Consider the following 19,452-nt stretch of genomic DNA (forward strand, 5'->3'; position numbering starts at 1 on the left):
TCCCTGCTGTTTAACTGTTAAATCCATTTTGACCTTCTTTTGCTTCTGGGTGCTGTGTCCTGGTCATGGAATATAAATTTTCTCCTATGACACAATTCTTTCTCACTAACATTTTCATCTCCAGATCTCTGCCTTAGCTTAACATTCGAACATGGTTGCTAACTGGACATAAAAAGAAAGTTGAGGTGGTAACCTTTTCTCTTTTAATAATCTTGAGGTTTTCACAACCCCTTGTTGTTTTTCAGTCACCAAGTTGTGTCTGACTCTTCGTGACCCTATATGGATGGCAGCATGCCAGGCTTCTCTGACCCTCACTATCTCCCGGAGTTTGCCTAAGTTCATGTCCAATGAATTGGTGATGCCATCCAACCATCTCATCCTCTGTCACCCTCTTATCCTTCTGCCTTCAATCTTTCCCAGCATCAGGGTCTTTTCCAAAGAGTCAGCTGTTCGCATCAGGTGGTCAAAGTATTGAAGCTTCAGCTTTAGCATCAGTCCTTCCCAAGAGTATTCAGGGTTGATTTCCTTTAAGATTGACTGGTTTGATCTCCTTGCTCTCCAAGCAACTCTCAAGAGTCTTCTCCAGCGCCACAATTTGAAAGCATCAATTCTTTGGTTCTCTGCCTTCTTTATTGTCCAGCTCTCATATCCATACATGATTACTGGGAAGACCATAGCCTTGACTATATGGAACACTGTCAGAAAAGTGATGTCTTTGCTTTTTAACACACTGTCTAGCTTTCCTGTCAAGAAGCAATTGTCTTCTAATTTCATGGCTGCAGTCACCATTCACAGTGATTTTAGAGCTCAAGAAGAGGAAATCTGTCACTGCTTCCACCTTTACCCCTTCTATTTGCCATAAAGTGATGGGAGTGAATGCCGTGATCTTAGTTTTTTTTAATATTGAGTTTTAAGCCAGCTTTTTCACTCTCCTCCTTCACCCTCATCAAGAGGTTCTATAGTTCCTCTTTGATTTCTGCCATTAGAGTGTTATCATCTGCATATCTGAGGTTGTCCTTACATAATATCTTCTGATATTAAACAAAAATCTGTGACATGGAGAAGGGGATCTGATTCCTTTGATTAGTTGTAAAACCCTTTTGAGAGAGAAGTAGGAGAAATATTAAGCTGGGAGTCCTCTGACCCAGGTTCTAGAACTGGCATTTAGATTAAGCCATGAGAGGAAGTGACATCACACTCCAGTATGTGTAGCTTCTAAAAAGGAAAAAGGTGGGGCTGCCTCTCTGATAACTGTCCATTACTGATATTCTACCCCAAGCAACCACTGTGATTAACAGCGTGACTGGGTTTCCAAGTTCAAATCCTGAGCCTCGACTGCCAGTGACTTTAGCCGAAGTACCTTACATTTGTGTGTCTCAGTCTCCTCACTCATAAAACAGGCATAAATAATAATACCTACCTCAAAAGGTTTTTATGAATATTAAGTTGGACAGTGTGTTTGCAGCAATGTCTGGCACCTGGTAAATACTGCATAGATGTCAGCTGTTTTTATTATGAGCGTTCTTTCTGGTGTGCTTATCTTTCTATCTTCTAAGAAGGGTGATTATAAACCTGAACTCATTTAACATGGTACTCATTTTAAAAGCTAAGACAAAGGTTATAGTCAAGTTAAAGATTTCACGTGAAAAGGCAAGTCAACTATTTGAGAATGATTCTTACCTTTTTCCAAGTCCAATTCATCATCTTGCCTGGCCTGAAAAGGATATAAGGCCTTGCAAAGACCATTGCCGAGCTGGGTCACACTGGAGGCTGAAAGTTGGATTGAGTTTTAGTGACTAACGCCGGGTCAGTGGGCAAGAAGAACACGGTGCGAAAGTGGCCTGGTGTTCACCATGTAGTGCAGAGCTTGAATACATTGAAATCCTCCCCGAAGGAAAGTTTATCATTGTACATAATACTCATTCTTTGATTCAGTAACCATTTCTGAGGTAGGTACTATAAGAATGAACTATGTTTATTATATACTCAAAAGCTATAATATAGAAAATAAGTCTAGAGACAAAAGTTATTGTCGTAGTAATAATAATGATGACATTTTTAAATTGTTTTCCATGTGAATTTCACATCGGTCAATCTGTGTTGACCGATGTTGTATTTGTGTCTTGGAAAACCCACACTTGTTTTTCCATCAGGAATATATTGGAGCAGGAACTTCCTACCATTATCCCCAGGTACTTAGGGAACTGTTTCTCAAACTGTGCAACCATGGGTCTTTAATGTACAGGTGGACTACAATGGCCTGGGTTTGACCGAAACTCTTTTTTGCCAAGTTCTAATCAAGAACCTAGAGAGTCAAGGTTATGGTAATACTATAGTTGAAAAATAAAGGATAATGAAACGTGTTTGTGTGGATGTGTGTTGGGGGGAGGCAGGGGGGTTTGAAAGGTAAAAGGCAATGGGGGTAGATGGACAAATGACCAAAGTCAAGTGACTGAACAAAGCCGGTAAGCTTTGGGATCGCAATATTTCTTGCACAGAGGATGGGGTTTCCTTGGCAGTTTGGAGGAGGCTGTGGAGACAGGGCTGCAGAGCTCACAGCGTTTCCAGGGTGAGCGTGGACAACAAATTGCAGGCTGTCTGAATAACATGGACGCTGGGACTGGGGGTGCCTTCCCTAAAACATTAGCGAATTCTTCCCCCCTCCCCCACCTGCATTCTTCTTGAGTCCTTCCCACCTTTTGGATGACATTTGCACAGAAAGCTACACATTCTAATAAATTAATCAGTCCTGATTGAAATGTTAATTTCCTTGAGCCAATTTATATCCGTGTGGTTCTGAAAATAAAATATAATTTTGGCAATGTGCTTTAGTGATAGGACCCAGCCTCGAATTATTCTGGGCATGAGATTACCTGTAGACGAAGGACTTGGAATTCTCTGCCCATCAGAAGATGCCCTGTTCACAACATTCTCTAATCTCTTCATCAGAACAGGCCGAGATATTTTTACAGAACTATGTGTCTGCTGCTGTTTGAATAGAGGGGGAAAGACATTTTTAACAGCACTATCAACAAAAGTATTTGAGAAAAGTAACTCTTCTGCAGCTGTTTTCCTCAGGAATCTGTTTTTTAATTATTTGGAGAAGGATGTAAAGAAATCATTCAATACATTTCTAAATCCTACTATAGTGAGGTTTTGTTAATGAAACCTTAATATTTTCAGAATTAGACATTACTATATTTTATAGCCTGTGTTTGCAATTCTGACCTGCAGCCTTAAGCCATATAATATTTACACCATTCCTTCTACAAATTCAACTTTAATTGGTTTTGATGCAAGTGAAATAATCATGACTCTGTGTAAATGACTGAGACCCCTTTAGAGCTCAAGGCTCAGAAAGAAAACTGTCCCTTCATCACAAGGTAGTTACAGCTCCCTCTTCTGGTAGCAAATGGAAAACAGCTAACCGTGTATACTCACGTGCTCATCAACACCTAGAGTGAAACACCGGGAAAGCATTAATACATGTGTGTGAACCTTTTAATTGTGCTCACACATTATCAACATCATGTACTATGTTAAATGGATGAGACTACTGCTTATCACAAAATCTTACAATTTAGGAATGTAATCGAAATTTTACTCTAAGAGCACGTTCAAGGGATAAAGTTAGAAAATGAGAAGGAAGAAGGAACCCAAAGTATTTTTAACTCATTAATTTACCTATGAATACAAAGAATTTGTTCATTTGTGTTTAGTCTTTGTTACTGTGCTCAAAAAATAAATAAATTTATCTTAAAATTGTGCAATTGGAAATTTGAGCATTTATAATTGGCATATATAATTCATAACAGCTTTTTTGCCCTGATGCTTCTTTGAATCATTCTACCCAACAAGGCCAGTCAAGAAATTATAACCAGCCTCTTAAATGTTTACCTTTTCTTTCCACTTGAAGATGGAGTTACTACAGGGATGGTTGGGTTGAGGTCTTTGCTCAAGTTCTGCTAACACAGATGACAGTTTATAGGAGTTTGCTTGCAGAAGGTCTAGTTTCAAGCTATTCTGTGGAAACAGCATTTGACCATATGACTAAATTTCTAGAGGAGGCACAACCATTGTGGGTGGATAAAGGGACATCAGGATAACTTCCAAAATGACAAAGACGTTCAGAAAAGTACACATTCAACTCATGTGCAATTCATTTGCATAAAATGCTGGAGAGAGAAAAACAATGGACCCTTTAAGAAGTCTAAAGAAAGCCTTAGTTGTTGAGTGCGTCTTATTCTGGACCCTTGTAAATAAGGTAAACCAGAAAGCTTGATAGATATATTACTCAGCATTTTGTGACAACGAGCTTTAGTTAACTTTCTGCTGAGGAATGGGGAAAAGAGACTAGTAAGTGCTGATTGCAGAAGGCAGGCTTTCAGGGGGCTTTGAAGAAAGGCAATGGAGCCATGGGCACTTAACATAAAGAAGAGAATTGACTATTGTCAACAGAAGCAAACTAAAATGATGTGTGGCAGGGTTTTTGTTGGTGGTGTTATTATTTCTTGAAGAGGTGAGGTCTTATATTACCTGGAAAGTTTGCAGCAACACTTCTGAAAACTAGAAACAATATTCTGGGCTATTTGAATATAAAAATAAAGAGTGAAACTAAAGCTATTAGTCTCCTGTTTTCAATTTGACCTTGAGCTAGAAACTTTATATTGACTTCTCTGTCAAGTTGTGTTCAGTCAAGGTAAATCAAAGCACAGAATCTAAACACTGGAAAGAGTCTGCTATTCAACATTCTCCTCACCATTGCCTCTCCCTCCTCCACATCTCCAGCCTGGGGATTCCTCTTTTTTTTTCTTTCTACTTTTTGGCTGTGCCACTCAGAATGCAGGATCTTAATTCCCCGACCAAGGATCAAACCTGTGCCACCTGCAGAGGAAGCGAGGTGTCTTAACCACTGGACTGCCAGGGAAGTCTGCAGCCTGGGATTCATAAGCCTAACATCACTGTCAGGGAATCACAGCCATGGACCAAACACCTCCAATCGATGGGGAAGGGCTCTAGTCCTTGGAACAATTCACTGCACAGTGGGCAGGCTCACCTAAGATGCAATCAAAAGCTCCTCCATAGCTTCTAGCCTTAGATCCAGTCTGCACTTGAGAACATCAACAGCAAGTCTCTCTGTTCTGTGGTGTGTTCCTTCTGGTAACCGAAGACAATATCTGCCCCCAAACACTTCCAGTTTCTGCAACAATTTCTCAGAGTATGGCTTGCCAACATTCTTGTTTCAAATATGGCACTGGACCAAGAGCCAATGAAATAGGAAATAGAGATTCCCCTGCAAGAAACCTCCCCTGCCTAAGACAAAATCAATCTATCACCATTACTGTTAATAGTTTCCCTCCACCAGATGTGGGGGTGTATAATCTCTGACACAGATATTTGGCATCCACTATTTGAAGACCCTTTCTGCGTCATTGCTAGATCCTAAACACCATAAATTCAGGGGTTAGATCATCTCCCATCTTGCATCCTCCACTGTGTGAATCAGGCCAGTTGGGTGCCCGGAAGATCCTAATACAAATTCTGTATCAATGACAAAATGCTATGCAAGAACCCAAAGAAATAAAACTTATAAATTAATGCCATCATAAAATGCTTCATATGATTTCCTTTTGGTAAATATCATTTACACTGAATTAGTTAACCAAACATTTTATGTTGTCACAGAAAATGTCTTTCAGTCTGTTTTATAATTTTATAAAAATTGTAGCCACATGTCACTGCAAGGATATTAGACCTCTGTTCCCAAGTGAACAGAATTCAGGCCTGTCTTCACCAAGTGTCAGGTTTATTCCTGAAAGAGCACCTCCACCAAAGGAAGCTGCTGCTAAAAAACAGATAAACAATACCTGGCTGCCTCTGTCTATTTTTACCAAAGGACTACTGAAATTGTTGTTCGGACAGAATTTATTAGGTACGTACTTTTTACAAGAGTGTTAGATAGGCTACGTGCAAGGAAAGGAAAACTGGCCCAGCTTCCTGGATCCTTCAAAACATTGCTAAAAGTTTAATCTCTTCCTGAATTCTTCTCAAATTAACCCCAATCAGCTTTCTCTCCAATCATAACAGAAATTGTGTACCTTGCCACACATAGGTCACAGTATTTGTTTGTTTTTATTCCTGTATAAAATTCATGGGCCTTTGCTAACTTTTTTATAATGTGGGTTCCTCTGAAGAGGTCGCACTGCCCATCATTGCAGCAGATGTCTGAGTGCTGCTGCAGTCCAGCCTTTCGGCAAAAATTACCTCCCCCTACCTCCACTGACGGCACCTCCTCTCCCCTCAAAATGACCTTGGCCTCTGAAGTTTTTTTCCTTGTTTCCCTGGAAGCTCTCACACCCTAAACAGCCATCTTCCTTCTGTACATCCACATCTCTCCTTTCCCCTATTATTCTCAGAAGACCCTGATGTTGGCTCAGGGATAAATGGAAAACAGCATCTCTATAATAATTACCAGGATTTCAGCCCTCCTCTGTGCACTATGGAGAAGGCAATGGCAACCCACTCCAGTATTCTTGCCTGGAGCATCCCAGGGACAGAGGAGCCTATTGGGCTGCCGTCTGTGGGGTCGCACAGAGTCAGACACAACTGACACGACTTAGCAGCAGCAGCAGCTGTGCACTATGCTAGCATTTTCTAAATACTGCTTCAACCTCACAAAACCCCTTTGAGCTAAGTACCACATCCCCACTTCCAAGATGAGAAAACGAAACCTGTCCCAGGTTTTGGCCTGTAACTGGCCGAGCTAGATCCGGATGCAGGCCTCTCTGAAAGCAGACCCTGCATTTATTTTCAGTCACATCTGTTAACTGAGGTAGCGTACACATGATTTTTAGACCTTGACTGAGTGATTCTATTCTGGGGGCAGGGGGAAGGTTTTTTATTTTAGGCACATTCCCCCCTCCCTCCCCCCGCTTCCCGGGGAGGACACTAAAGCAAACATCTCTAAGTAGCTGGATATTTCCAGATTCCTCAAACCACTTGTCAAGGAGCTGACCGTACAAGCTCTGACTAGACTTTTCTGTGTCATGAGAAAGGAAAGGCAGAGGTCAAATGGGCCAGAACACAGGCGTGCCCCAAATAGCTCCTTCATCATTAAATCTACCAAACTGCGCTCTGCAAATATTTACCTCGTCCATTAAGGCTGCTGTGCTTTTTTCGCTCTCTGAGTCTGAGAAGGAGGAGTGGCTGGAGTAGGCTCTCAGCATTCGTTCCAAGCCTGCAAGTGAAATCACACTGCCAGTCACCATTGCTCAGTCCTGGAGGGGCAGGGGTTAAAGGTGGTTACACTCAGAGGGAGCCAGAGCCCAGAACTGATTCCTGGAGCATTTCCCAAATGGCTGGAGCTGTGTGTGTATGTAGTTGTTGCTAAATTTTACTGAATGGGTGACCTGCACCTTCATTTAATGATATTAGAGAAATGCTGGTGCTTAAAGAGTCTTGATTGTTGTTCAAGATGAAAAACTCAAGATGAGCTTTTGAGTCCTTCTTGTAGATCCATTCTGTGGCAGTTCCCTAACATTTTACCACGATCTTAAGCTCTCCTCTGCTGGTATTTACATTTCTAAACATTTTGCTCTCTTGGATTTCCTATCAAGTATTACATTGCAATAGTGTTCTCTGGTCCACAGAAAACAAGCTCCACATATCAGAATCCCAAGTATGAAATTGTTTTCATTATCTGTAGCACTTTAGAGCTTCTTCATGTTCTAACATACCTAACCTCTAAGCATAGGATTTAATTTGAACGATTTTCACATCATTCAGGAGTTGGTTTAAAAAAAAAACAAACAAGTGGTGATCATTCTGTAAAGTATAGAAGTGTGAATCATTAAGTTGTGCACCTAGAACTAAGACAGTGCTGTGTAGCGATAATACTTCAGTACAAAATTAATTTTAAAAAAAATCACGTATTAACACCCCTCCAATGGAATAATAATAAACTAATATGGGAAAAATAAATAAATGGAAGCCTTGTACATAGGAGGGTTTTGTTGTCTAGTTGCGAAGTCCTGTCTGACTCTGCGACCCCAAGGACTGTAGCCCACCAGGTTCCTCTGTCCTTGGGCTTTCCCAGGCAAGAATACTGGCCTGGGTTGCCATTTCCTTCTCCAGGGGATCTTCCCAACCCTGGGATCGAACCTGGGTCTCCTACATTGGCAGGCAGGTTCTTTACGACTAGCGCCACCTGGTAAGTAAACCACCTAGGAGGTTTACTATGTTTTAATCCAAACTAATTGTCCTTCATATCAGCCAATTTCAGGAACAAAGGACAACGTTACATTTCTGGAAACGGTGGTATAGTACTTATAAAAATTTCACAGATGGACCAAAATGTCATGTTTAATTTTTTTTGCTCTCTCCTTTGAGAGAAAATTTTTCTTTATTCACACAAATTAGGTCTGACATTTGGTCCTTTAAATGAGATGATCTCTGCACCAGTCAGCAAAAGCAGAAGCACCCCAACTCTGAATGAAACCTCAGGATAGAATACTTTCCCTCACCAGGCCAATCAAAGAGATAGTTACATACCTTCTTGGTCTCGTGAGGCTTTTTCAATATCTTTCTGCAGTCTCAACAGTTTTGATTTTATTGAAGATGTCTGTCGCTCTTTACTCATTGCATTTTTAGGATCTTCTTCCTTTAGGGAAAAAGAAGGAAGTTTAACAATTTCAGTAGAAAAAAGGAAGAGTTGCTACTCCTAGTTGCACTGAGACTTTCACTGCTACATTCAAAGTTAACTTAATGGAAGGAAAAAAAATAATCAGATCAGATCAGTCGCTCAGTCGTGTCCAACTCTTTGCGACCCCATGAATCGCAGCACACCAGGCCTCCCTGTCCCTCACCAACTCCCGGAGTTCACTCAGACTCACGTCCATCGAGTCAGTGATGCTATCCAGCCATCTCATCCTCTGTCGTCCCCTTCTCCTCATGCCCCCAATCCCTCCCAGCATCAGAGTCTTTTCCAATGAGTCAACTCTTCGCATGAGGTGGCCAAAGTATTGGAGTTTCAGCTTTAGCATCATTCGTTCCAAAGAAATCCCAGGGCTGATCTCCTTCAGAATGGACTGGTTGGATCTCCTTGCAGTCCAAGGGACTCTCAAGAGTCTTCTCCAACACCACAGTTCAAAAGCATCAATTCTTCGGTGCTCAGCCTTCTTCACAGTCCAACTCTCACATCCATACATGACCACTGGAAAAACCATAGCCTTGACTAGATGAACCTTTGTTGGCAAAGTAATGTCTCTGCTTTTGAATATGCTATCTAGGTTGGTCATAACTTTCCTTCCAAGTAGTAAGCGTCTTTTAATTTCATGGCTGCAGTCACCATCTGTAGTGATTTTGGAGCCCAGAAAAATAAAGTCTGACACTGTTTCCACTGTTTCCCCATCTATTTCCCATGAAGTGGTGGGACTGGATGCCATGATCTTCGTTTTCTGAATGTTGAGCTTTAAGCCAACTTTTTCACTCTCCTCTTTCACTTTCATCAACAGGCTTTTTAGTTCCTCTTCACTTCCTGCCATAAGGGTGGTGTCATCTGCATATCTGAGGTTATTGATATTTCTCCCAGCAATCTTGATTCCAGCTTGTGTTTCTTTCAGTCCAGCATTTCTCATGATGTACTCTGCATATAAGTTAAATAAGCAGGGTGACAATATACAGCCTTGACGAACTCCTTTTCCTATTTGGAACCAGTCTGTTGTTCCATGTCCAGTTCTAACTATTGCTTCCTGACCTGCATACAAATTTCACAAGAGGCAGATCAGGTGGTCTGGTATTCCCATCTCTTGAAGAATTTTCCACAGTTTATTGTGATCCACACAGTCAAAGGCTTTGGCATAGTCAATAAAGCAGAAATAGATGTTTTTCTGGAACTCTCTTGCTTTTTCGATGATCCAGTGGATGTTGGCAATTTGATCTCTGGTTCCTCTGCCTTTTCTAAAACCAGTTTGAACATCAGGAAGTTCACGGTTCACATATTGCTGAAGCCTGGCTTGGAGAATTTTGAGCATTACTTTACTAGCGTGTGAGATGAGTGCAATTGTGCGGTAGTATGAGCATTCTTTGGCATTGCCTTTCTTTGGGATTGGAATGAAAACTGACCTTTTCCAGTCCTGTGGCCACTGCTGAGTTTTCAAAATTTGCTGGCATATTGAGTGCAGCACTTTCACAGCATCATCCTTCAGGATTTGAAATAACTCAACTGGAATTCCATCACCTCCACTAGCTTTGTTCGTAGTGATGCTTTCTAAGGCCCACTTGACTTCACATTCCAGGATGTCTGTCTCTAGGTGAGTGATCACACTATCGTGATTATCTGAGTTGTGAAGATCTTTTTTGTACAGTTCTTCTGTGTATTCTTGCCATCTCTTCTTAATATCTTCTGCTTCTGTTAGGTCCATACCATTTCTGTCTTTTATCAAGCTCATCTTTGCATGAAATATTCCTTTGGGATCTCTGATTTTCTTGAAGAGATCCCTAGTCTTTCCCATTCTGTTGTTTTCCTCTATTTCTTTGCATTGATCGCTGAAGAAGGCTTTCTTATCTCTTCTTGGTATTCTTTGGAACTCTGCATTCAGATGTTTATATCTTTCCTTTTCTCCTTTGCTTTTCGCTTCTCTTCTTTTCACAGCTATTTGTAAGGCCTCCCCAGACAGCCAGGATAATCTTTGGTTTTCCACAGATAGGTTTACTTTTCTAGACCTGCTTAATAAGAAGACATCTTCTTCACAACTGATAAGTATATAGCCAAGAACTTACTTTAACAGAAAAAATTACCCTTGGAAAATGAATGTTACTATAGCTATTTCATAGAAGTGCATGGCTTACCAGGGTCAGAGGCATGAAAGCTTTAAGAAGACTAGCTGATTTAACCAGGACCTTTCGGTTGAGGGGAAGGAGGGCAGAAGTTACTCCTTGCAGGAGGAATGACACAAGCAAAGACTAGCTGATTTAACCAGGACCTTTCAGTTGAGGGGAAGGAGGGCCGAAGTTACTCCTTGCAGGAGGAATGGCACAAGCAAAGGATAGAGGGAGGATTTGTGTGAAATAAAAAATAAACATACCAGTTGCTTGAGCAAATATAGTGGAAGAAAAAAGTTATCTAAGTAGTTTAGGTCAGATTTGAGGGCTGAAGTGGAAATTTTATCATGTAGATTGAGAACTATTAACTATGTAAGAGCTTTCATAAGCATTATTTCCAGAACTGAAAGAATAAAGATGTTAGGACACAGTGTAAATGCCTAGTAACAAGTCAAAGAGCAAATGTCGTATAGTGATATGCAACTTAAAATGATTAAAACCTTTGTGTGCAAAAACAAAAAGGTGTTAGGCCTGGTGGGGTGGTGGCTGATCATGAATGCAGTAGAGACAGAAATCTTGGAGAAAGAGGGAAAACAGATGACTGAAGATGGAAGTGGAGGAGTCAGGACTTATCTGAAAAGGAAGGAGAAAGACTGGGACCCTGAATATTGGTGGAGAGATTAGCTTTAGAAAGATTGTCCTGAAGAAAGGGAAGCATGACAATTTAGAGCAAAGAGAATACTGTAAGAGCCTTTATAAAAATATAATGAGATTAAAGTATTTAATCTATATGCTGTGTTCAGTTCAGTTCAGTCACTCAGTCATGTCCAACTATTTTCAACCCCATGAACTGCAGAACGCCAGGCCTCCCTGTCCATCACCAACTCCCGGAGTCCACCCAAACCCATGTCCACTGTGTCGGTGATGCCATCCAACCATCTCATCCTCTGTTGTCCCCGTCTCCTCCTGCCCTCCATCTTGCCCAACATCAGGGTCTTTTCAAATGAGTCAGCTCTTCTCATCAGGTGGCCTAAGTATTGGAATTTCAGCTTCAACATCAGTCCTTCCAATGAACACCCAGGATTTCCTTTAGGATGGACTGGTTGGATGTCCTTGCAGTCCAAGGGACTCTCAAGAATCTTCTCCAACACTACAGTTCAAAAACATCAATTCTTCTGCGTTCAGCTTTCTTTATAGTCCAACTCTCACATCCATACATACCACTGGAAAAACCATAGCCTTGAATAGATGGACCTTTGTTGACAAAGTAATGTCTCTGCTTTTTAATATGCTATCTAGGTTGGTCATAACTTTCCTTCCAAGGAGTAAGCATCTTTTAATTTCATGGCTACAATCACCATCTGCAGTGATTTTGGAGCCCAGAAAAATAGTCAGCCACTGTTTCCACTGTTTCCCCATCTATTTGCCATGAAGTGATGGGACCAGATGCCATGATCTTAGTTTTTTGAATGTTGAGCTCTAAGCCAACTTTTTCACTCTCCTCTTTCACTTTCATCAAGAGGCTCTTTAGTTCTTCTTCACTTTCTGCCATAAGGGTGGTGTCATCTGCTTATCTGAGGTTATTGATATCCTGGACATCCTGGAATGTGAAGTCATGTGGGCCTTAGGAAACATCATTATGAACAAAGCTAGTGGAGGTGATGGAATTCCAGTTGAGCTATTTCAAATCCTATAATACGATGCTGTGAAAGTGCTGCACTCAATATGCCAGCAAATTTGGAAAACTCAGCAGTGGCCACAGGACTGGAAAAGGTCAGTTTTCATTCCAATCCCAAAGAAAGGCAATGCCAAAGAATGCTCATACTACCGCACAATTGCACTCATCTCACACGCTAGTAAAGTAATGGTCAAAATTCTCCAAGACAGGCTTCAGCAATACATGAACCATGAACTTCCAGATGTTCAAGCTGGTTTTAGAAAAGGCAGAGGAACCACAGATCACATTGCCAACATCCGCTGGGTCATCAAAAAAGCAAGAGAGTTCCAGAAAAACATCTATTTCTGCTTTATTAACTATGCCAAAGTCTTTGACTGTGTGGATCACAATAAACTGTGGAAAATTCTTCAAGAGATGGGAATACCAGACCACCTGACCTGCCTCTTGAGAAACCTATATGCAGGTCAGGAAGCAACAGTTAGAACTGGACATGGAACAACAGACTGGTTCCAAATAGCAAAAGGAGTACGTGAAGGCTGTATATGGTCACCCTGCTTATTTAACTTCTATGCAGAGTACATCACGAGAAACGCTGGGCTGGAGGAAGCACAAACTGGAATCAAGATTGCTGGAAGAAATATCAATATGCTGTGTACTATATAATTTTTTTTTGTACCTTTCATTCATGTGATTCTTATAACAACTTTATTGAATTGGCTTTATTTTCCCCATTTTACCTGTGATACTCAGAAATAAATGAAGGCCCAAGACTAAATAGCTAGTAAGTAATTACTCCTGAAAGCCAACTCCTGTGGCTCCCCAGTCTCCACCAGTCCACTCCATCACACAGCTGCCCGAGGCTGAGGCCCAAGCCGATGTTACCTCCGCAGGTGGGCTCTGAATTTACCAAGTGCAAGGATGCCTCAGTCCAACCGTCAGCCCTTTCTTGCTGGAGGAATGCACATTATAATCTGAATTCCATGTTAGTCCAAGACTTCATTTGGTTTCTTTGGGGATGTCTACTGTTTGTGAATATATTTCCAGGGATAGATTACTACTGGGTCAACTTGAGATAGAGTAGACTGCCATCATTAACTTTGTTAAATTTGTTCTTCTTTTCCAAAAATTTGTCAGAAAGAAAATCAATACCAGAGGTGGCATTTAAACCATTGATACAATCTTTTGAACATGGCCTTTACAGTAAACTTACAAATATTTTTCACACTAATCACCAGCCGTTCAATATTTACACTCAGATTGTTTTCCTGTGTTACCCTCAGTTCAGTTCAGTTGCTCAGTCCTATCCGACTCTTTGCGACCCCATGAATCGCAGCACGCCAGGCCTCCCTGTCCATCACCAACTCCCAGAGTTCACCCAAACTCATATCCATCGAGTTGGTGATGCCATCCAGCCATCTTATCCTCTGTCGTCCCCTTCTCCTCCTGCCCCCAATCCCTCCCAGCATCAGAGTCTTTTCCAATGAGTCAACTCTTCGCATGAGGTGGCCAAAGTATTGGAGTTTCAGCTTCAACATCAGTCCTTCCAAAGAAGACCCAGGACTGATCTCCTTTAGAATGAACTGGTTGGATCTCCTTGCAGTTCAAGGGACTCTCAAGGATCTTCTCCCACACCACAGTTCAAAAGCATCAATTCTTCAGCACTCAGCTTTCTTCACAGTCCAACTTTCACATCCATACATGACCACTGGAAAAACCATAGCCTTGACTAGACAGACCTTTGTTGGCAAACTAATGTCTCTGCTTTTGAATATGCTATCTAGGTTGGTCATAACTTTCCTTCCAAGGAGTAAACATCTTTTAATTTCATGGCTGCAGTCACCATCTGCAGTGATTTTGGTGCCCAAAGAAATAAAGTCTGACACTGTTTCTACTCTTTTTCCATCTATTTGCCATGAAGTGATGGGACCAGATGCCATGATCTTAATTTTCTGAATGTTGAGCTTTAATCCAACTTTTTCACTCTCCTCTTTCACTTTCATCAAGAGGCTTTTTAGTTCCTCTTCACTGTCTTACCCTAGTCCATGTGAATTTTGCAGCACTCGATAAAACCCAGTCTATACTTACTGCTAATGACTACCAAGTTAGATTTTGGAGGTGTTTTGCTTTAAAAATATTGTTGCTGTTGTTCAGTCACTAAGTCGTGTCTGACTTTTTTCTGTCTCAAGAACTGCAGGACACCAGGCCTCCCTGTCCCTCATTATCTCCCGGTGTTTGCCCAAGTTCATGTCCTTTGAATCGGTGATGCTATCCAACCATCTCATTCTCCCCCTCCTCTCCTCCTACCCTCAATCTTTCCCAGCAGGGAAAGATTCAGGGTCTTTTCCAATGAGTTGGCTCTTCACATCAGATGGTCAAAGTATTGGAGCTTCAGCTTCAGCTCAGTCTTTCCAATGAATATTCAGGGTTGATTTCCTTTAGGATTGACTGGTTTGATCTCTTTGTAGTCCAAGGGACTCAAGAGCCTTCTCTAGCACAATTGAAAAGCATCAAGAATATTAAGGGTGTTAGGACAATCTTATTCTCCCAGTTGGAGAATCAGTCCATTCTCTTAGACAACATACATAGTCATTAGTTCTGGTGCACTCAAATGACATAGAAACCAAAATTTCCCATGGGCACGTCAATTAAAGATAAACCATTGTGGCTGCTTCATTATGTTTCAATAGGACCTTAGTCAAATTTTCAAGGAGAATGACCCTTATTTTATTGACAGGTTAGCTTACAGAGGTATTTTCACAAGAAAGTAATAGATGTATTTTATTGTACATTGCCTCATCTCAGGGATCACTTACACTGTTTGGAAGGAAAAAAGTACTTTCCCCATATAATCAAATCTCCCTTCCCACTTTCATCTCTATCTTTGTTTCTGCTTTGAACAGACATTGCTATTGCTAATTTACTTTGTCTTTCACGGGGAGCTCTGATCAATACTCTGTAATAACCTAAATGGGAAAAGAATTTGAAAAAGAATAGATACATGTATTTGTATGACTAAGTCACTTTGCTGTACACTTGAAACCAACACAACAGTGCTGATCAATTATGCTCCAATGAAAATTAATTTTTTTAATTAAAAAAAATTAAATATTTGCTTCAAAAATGAAGCAAGATCCTCTTTGACTTTCTTCCCTGGCAGAGAATACTGAAGACATATTTTCATCACTCCATCTGTAAACCACAGTTTTTAAACTTATGCAGACTATAAAAAGTCAATATTTTAATTTACAAAACAATGTTTCTTTTACAATTGCTCTCAATTTTTTAAAAAATGAACCCCTCAGTATGAGACTAAGGTTCCCCACAAATGAAGCCTCCTTCCATCCATACTTACAAAGTAGTCAGTTAATAGGAACTCGGATTTATTTTCTGTAGATGAGACTGTGGTTTCTTCCATGAGAGCCTGGATATCTTTTTCGATGTCTATCTTGCTGATGGCACAGTGAATCTGTGTGTGGCACTGCAAGGCCAAGGAAAGCAGAACAAGGTTGCAGAAGACATGTTTCCTGCCAGTTCTTACCACGCACACCAGAGACGGCAAATTCTCTACTACTCACTGTGGTCAAGGTTTGGCCAAAAACAGAAATATGTTGGGAGTACTGGTTTAAGTTATTACATAAGAGTTGAATTCTTTCCTTCTCCAGCTCCAGGATGCTCTGAAAGGATAAAAAATGAAATTACATCAGCCCACTGTTATTTTTACAAAACTAAAGGCGCCCACCAAGCACTAACACACTGAAGAAAGTCTGAATGAGCCGTCCTGTTTGTGCCTCTTGATCCAAACTGCAGAGGGGTTAGGTTCCCAGGATGGGAATGGATTTGGTGTCTGTCTATCCTCCACTAGGATTAATTTCAGCTTCCCTGGTGGCTCAGGGGTAAAGAATCCATGGCAATGCAAGAGATGCAGGAGATGTGGGTTTGATTCCTGGGTCGGGAAGATGCCCTGGAGGAGGGCATGGCAACCCACTCCAGTATTCTTGCCTGGAGAATCCCATGGACAGAGGAGTCTGGTGGGCTACAGTCCACAGGGTTGCAAAGAGCTGGACATGACTGCGCACGCACACATGCAGGATTGATTTCACTCTCATACTTTCACCGTCTTTTCTAGGCCAAAAGGCACACAGGTGGATGCCATAGGTTACCTGATGTTCACAAAGAAGGGGGAGAAAGGAATCATTTGAAATCATTTGTGCGTTCCAGAAAAAGAATGAAGCCCAGTAAAAGCCCTTCTGTATTTAGGAAATGCAGTCAGACACTAAATATTTCTAGAATTGTTTGCAGCGCATACAAGGCATTCTGTTAGTCTTTGCAGGGACAATGAAGATGAGATGCAAATTCTCTTCTTAAGGAAGCTTATGTGATGAGAGCAGAACCTTAAAGTCTGACCAAGTCATTTTCCTGGCCTGGGGGTTCAGAGACTACTCTTTGAAGGTAGGGATACAGCCTTCTCATTTTGTGGGGGATGAAAAAATTCCACTCTTGGAGTTTTAGTTGGTTTGTTTTTTTAACTAGGAAGAATAAATGAAATTAGGGAGGTCACATTTGGCTTGTCAGCCATTAACATTTTAGAAAAAATTATTTATCAGGCTCTTGTCACTCACTGGGAGCCAAGTTGCAGACTGCTTGTTTTGAGGAAATAGAGAAGTTCAGAGAAGGCTGGGTCAAGTGGAATATACCCTGGGGATTCCTAGGCTATGTTGGGGACTGCAGGAGGCTGCTGGGTATGTGCCCAGAAACTGTGGGTTTGACAGAGGTGGCAGGTGTCCGAGACATAATGTCTCATTCTGTTTCTGTAAGGACAAGGCCTGGGCTTTCCCTTATTATCCAGAGGCTGGGCCGGTTCATCTCATACCTGCCATTCTACCTCACCCCTTCCCATAGTAAAGAGCACTCAGCAAGAGTCCTTCATGAGGAAGAACGCTGTCCTGGGCAAATCAGTGGCTAACATTACCAAAGAAGTAAGAGGGGTGGGCTGTATTCAAGGCCTTAGGTGGAGTGGGGATGCAGGGACATCACAGCGGCCACTGGCTTCTCTCATCCTGCTTCTCAGCACACCTGCAGGAGCCACTGGCCTGTCCAATACAGTGTTCCTTTATATCCCTGTATGTAGGCTGCATTCATATCCTGTTGTTATTTCACCTATGATATATAGTCATTAAATTTAAAAAAAAATTGTGTAATGTTGCATAAAGCTTACCATTTTCAACACTTTCAAGTGTTCAGTTCAGTGTCATTAAGTCCATTCAAATCATTGTGCAACCACTACCACTATCCATATCCAGAATTTTTTTCATCTTGCAAAACTGCAACTCTGTGCCCATTAAACAATAACTCCCCGTTCTCCTTCCCCTCATCATCCCAGCAGCCACAATTCCACTTGCGGTCTTCTGTGAATCTGAAACTATCCTAAGTGTCTCATCTAAGAGGAATCATACAATATTTGTCCTTTTGTGTCTGGTTTATTTCACTTAGCATAAAATCTTCAAGATTTTCATCCTTGTTGTACCCTGGGTCAGAATTTCCTTCCTTTTAAGGATGAATAATGTTCTGCTGTCTGGACACACCACACTTTACTAGTATACAGTCATTTTAATGCTACTATTAAATGCAAGTGGTAAAAGGCTGCAGTAACTGTAAACAGCTATGTCAACCACATGCAAACTTTGATCCTGTGCCAAGTGTCTTGACTTTTGAATTGGGAAGCCTGGAGCGCTGCTCCCCAAGGCCATCTCCCTTGTCTAGTCAGAATCCGCACAATTTTTGTAAGTCAATGGGAATGAAATACCTTTTGTTTCTGCTGTTGGTCTCCTGAGTCTTTCTCCAAAATCTCAAGTACCAGCCATTTGAATGTGCCCTCTGTCTCCCAGATACAGGATTAAAGACCCAGAAGAGTAGCCTGCTGCTGCTGCTGCTGCTAAGTCGCTTTAGTCGTGTCCAACTCTGTGCGACCCCAGAGACGGCAGCCCACCAGGCTCCACTGTCCCTGGGATTCTCCAGCAAGAACACTGGAGTGGGTTGCCATTTCCTTCAATGCATCTAAGTGAAAAGTGAAAGTGAAGTCGCTCAGTCGTGTCCGCCTCCCAGCGACCCCATGGACTGCAGCCTACCAGGCTCCTCTGTCCATGGGATTTTCCAGGCAAGAGTACTGGAGTGGGGTGCCATTGCATTCTCTGAAGAGTAGCCTAGTAAATGTAAATGCTTCTTCACAGGGTACAAACTATATGCCTCCTCTAACAAATATGTAAAATAAACTCTGCTCAATGTCTTGGACGGCAAGTGAGACCGGCTTCAGAAAGAAAGAGTCTTTACATTATAGAAAAAGATCCGGAAATCAGCTCTTATAGTTTAGCACTACAAACAAAGGACAGGATGGAAAACAAAAGCCAGGTTTGGGAAATACATTGAATCCCTGGTGGGCGGTTATTTCTTTACTGTAACAAATGCTGAGCCACTAGCATCAGTCTGAGACTAGAATAATCCTGTCCCTTGCTGGCAATGGTAATATTTAACAGATTTTAATTACATTTCAGGGAAATCGTTAAGATGATCTATGTTTGCTCATGAAAAGAGGCTGAGATAAATTCCACTGTGCAAAGGGGAAATCCATATCTTGTTTAATGAATTATTGCTTTCTATTATTTTGTTCTTTTTGTATAAAATAGGGTGCAGAGAAGCAAGAGACTCTGGAGAACCTCAAATTTTCCTCATGTATTTTCACAACAGCACGTGAAAGGAAAGTGCGATCAAGGAGTTATCGAGGAAGAGCAGATGGAGAGGTTGTCTGGGCCCAGGCTTCATGATAATTCACACTCTTCATTCATTCTTTTCATTTCCTGCTGTTCTGGCCTTCCAGTTAGAACTACCCAGGGAACTTGGAGGGACTTCATTTTCATCTAAATTGTTTTCATGAAACTGATCAAAGAAATATCTTGCTT

General features: G+C 41.4%; 1 protein-coding gene across 4 annotated transcripts in view; it reads right to left on the reverse strand.

The window, feature by feature from the left end:
* Positions 1-19,452, reverse strand: part of NOSTRIN (nitric oxide synthase trafficking) — a 64,620-nt gene that overhangs the window by 3,232 nt on the left and 41,936 nt on the right. For 3 of the 4 annotated variants that reach the window (XM_061436057.1, XM_061436065.1, XM_061436039.1), the window contains 7 exons: positions 16,075-16,173; positions 15,852-15,977; positions 8,551-8,659; positions 7,149-7,237; positions 3,898-4,023; positions 2,874-2,988; positions 1,681-1,770 (listed from right to left, as the gene is read on the reverse strand). In XM_061436057.1, the coding sequence (XP_061292041.1) occupies positions 1,681-1,770; positions 2,874-2,988; positions 3,898-4,023; positions 7,149-7,237; positions 8,551-8,659; positions 15,852-15,977; positions 16,075-16,173 (754 nt within the window). The remainder of the gene's footprint in view (positions 1-1,680; positions 1,771-2,873; positions 2,989-3,897; positions 4,024-7,148; positions 7,238-8,550; positions 8,660-15,851; positions 15,978-16,074; positions 16,174-19,452) is intronic. The other variant, XM_061436048.1, reaches the window with a different exon arrangement.

Source organism: Bos javanicus, chromosome 2, assembly GCF_032452875.1.
Source record: "Bos javanicus breed banteng chromosome 2, ARS-OSU_banteng_1.0, whole genome shotgun sequence".
Taxonomy (NCBI): Eukaryota; Metazoa; Chordata; class Mammalia; order Artiodactyla; family Bovidae; genus Bos; species Bos javanicus.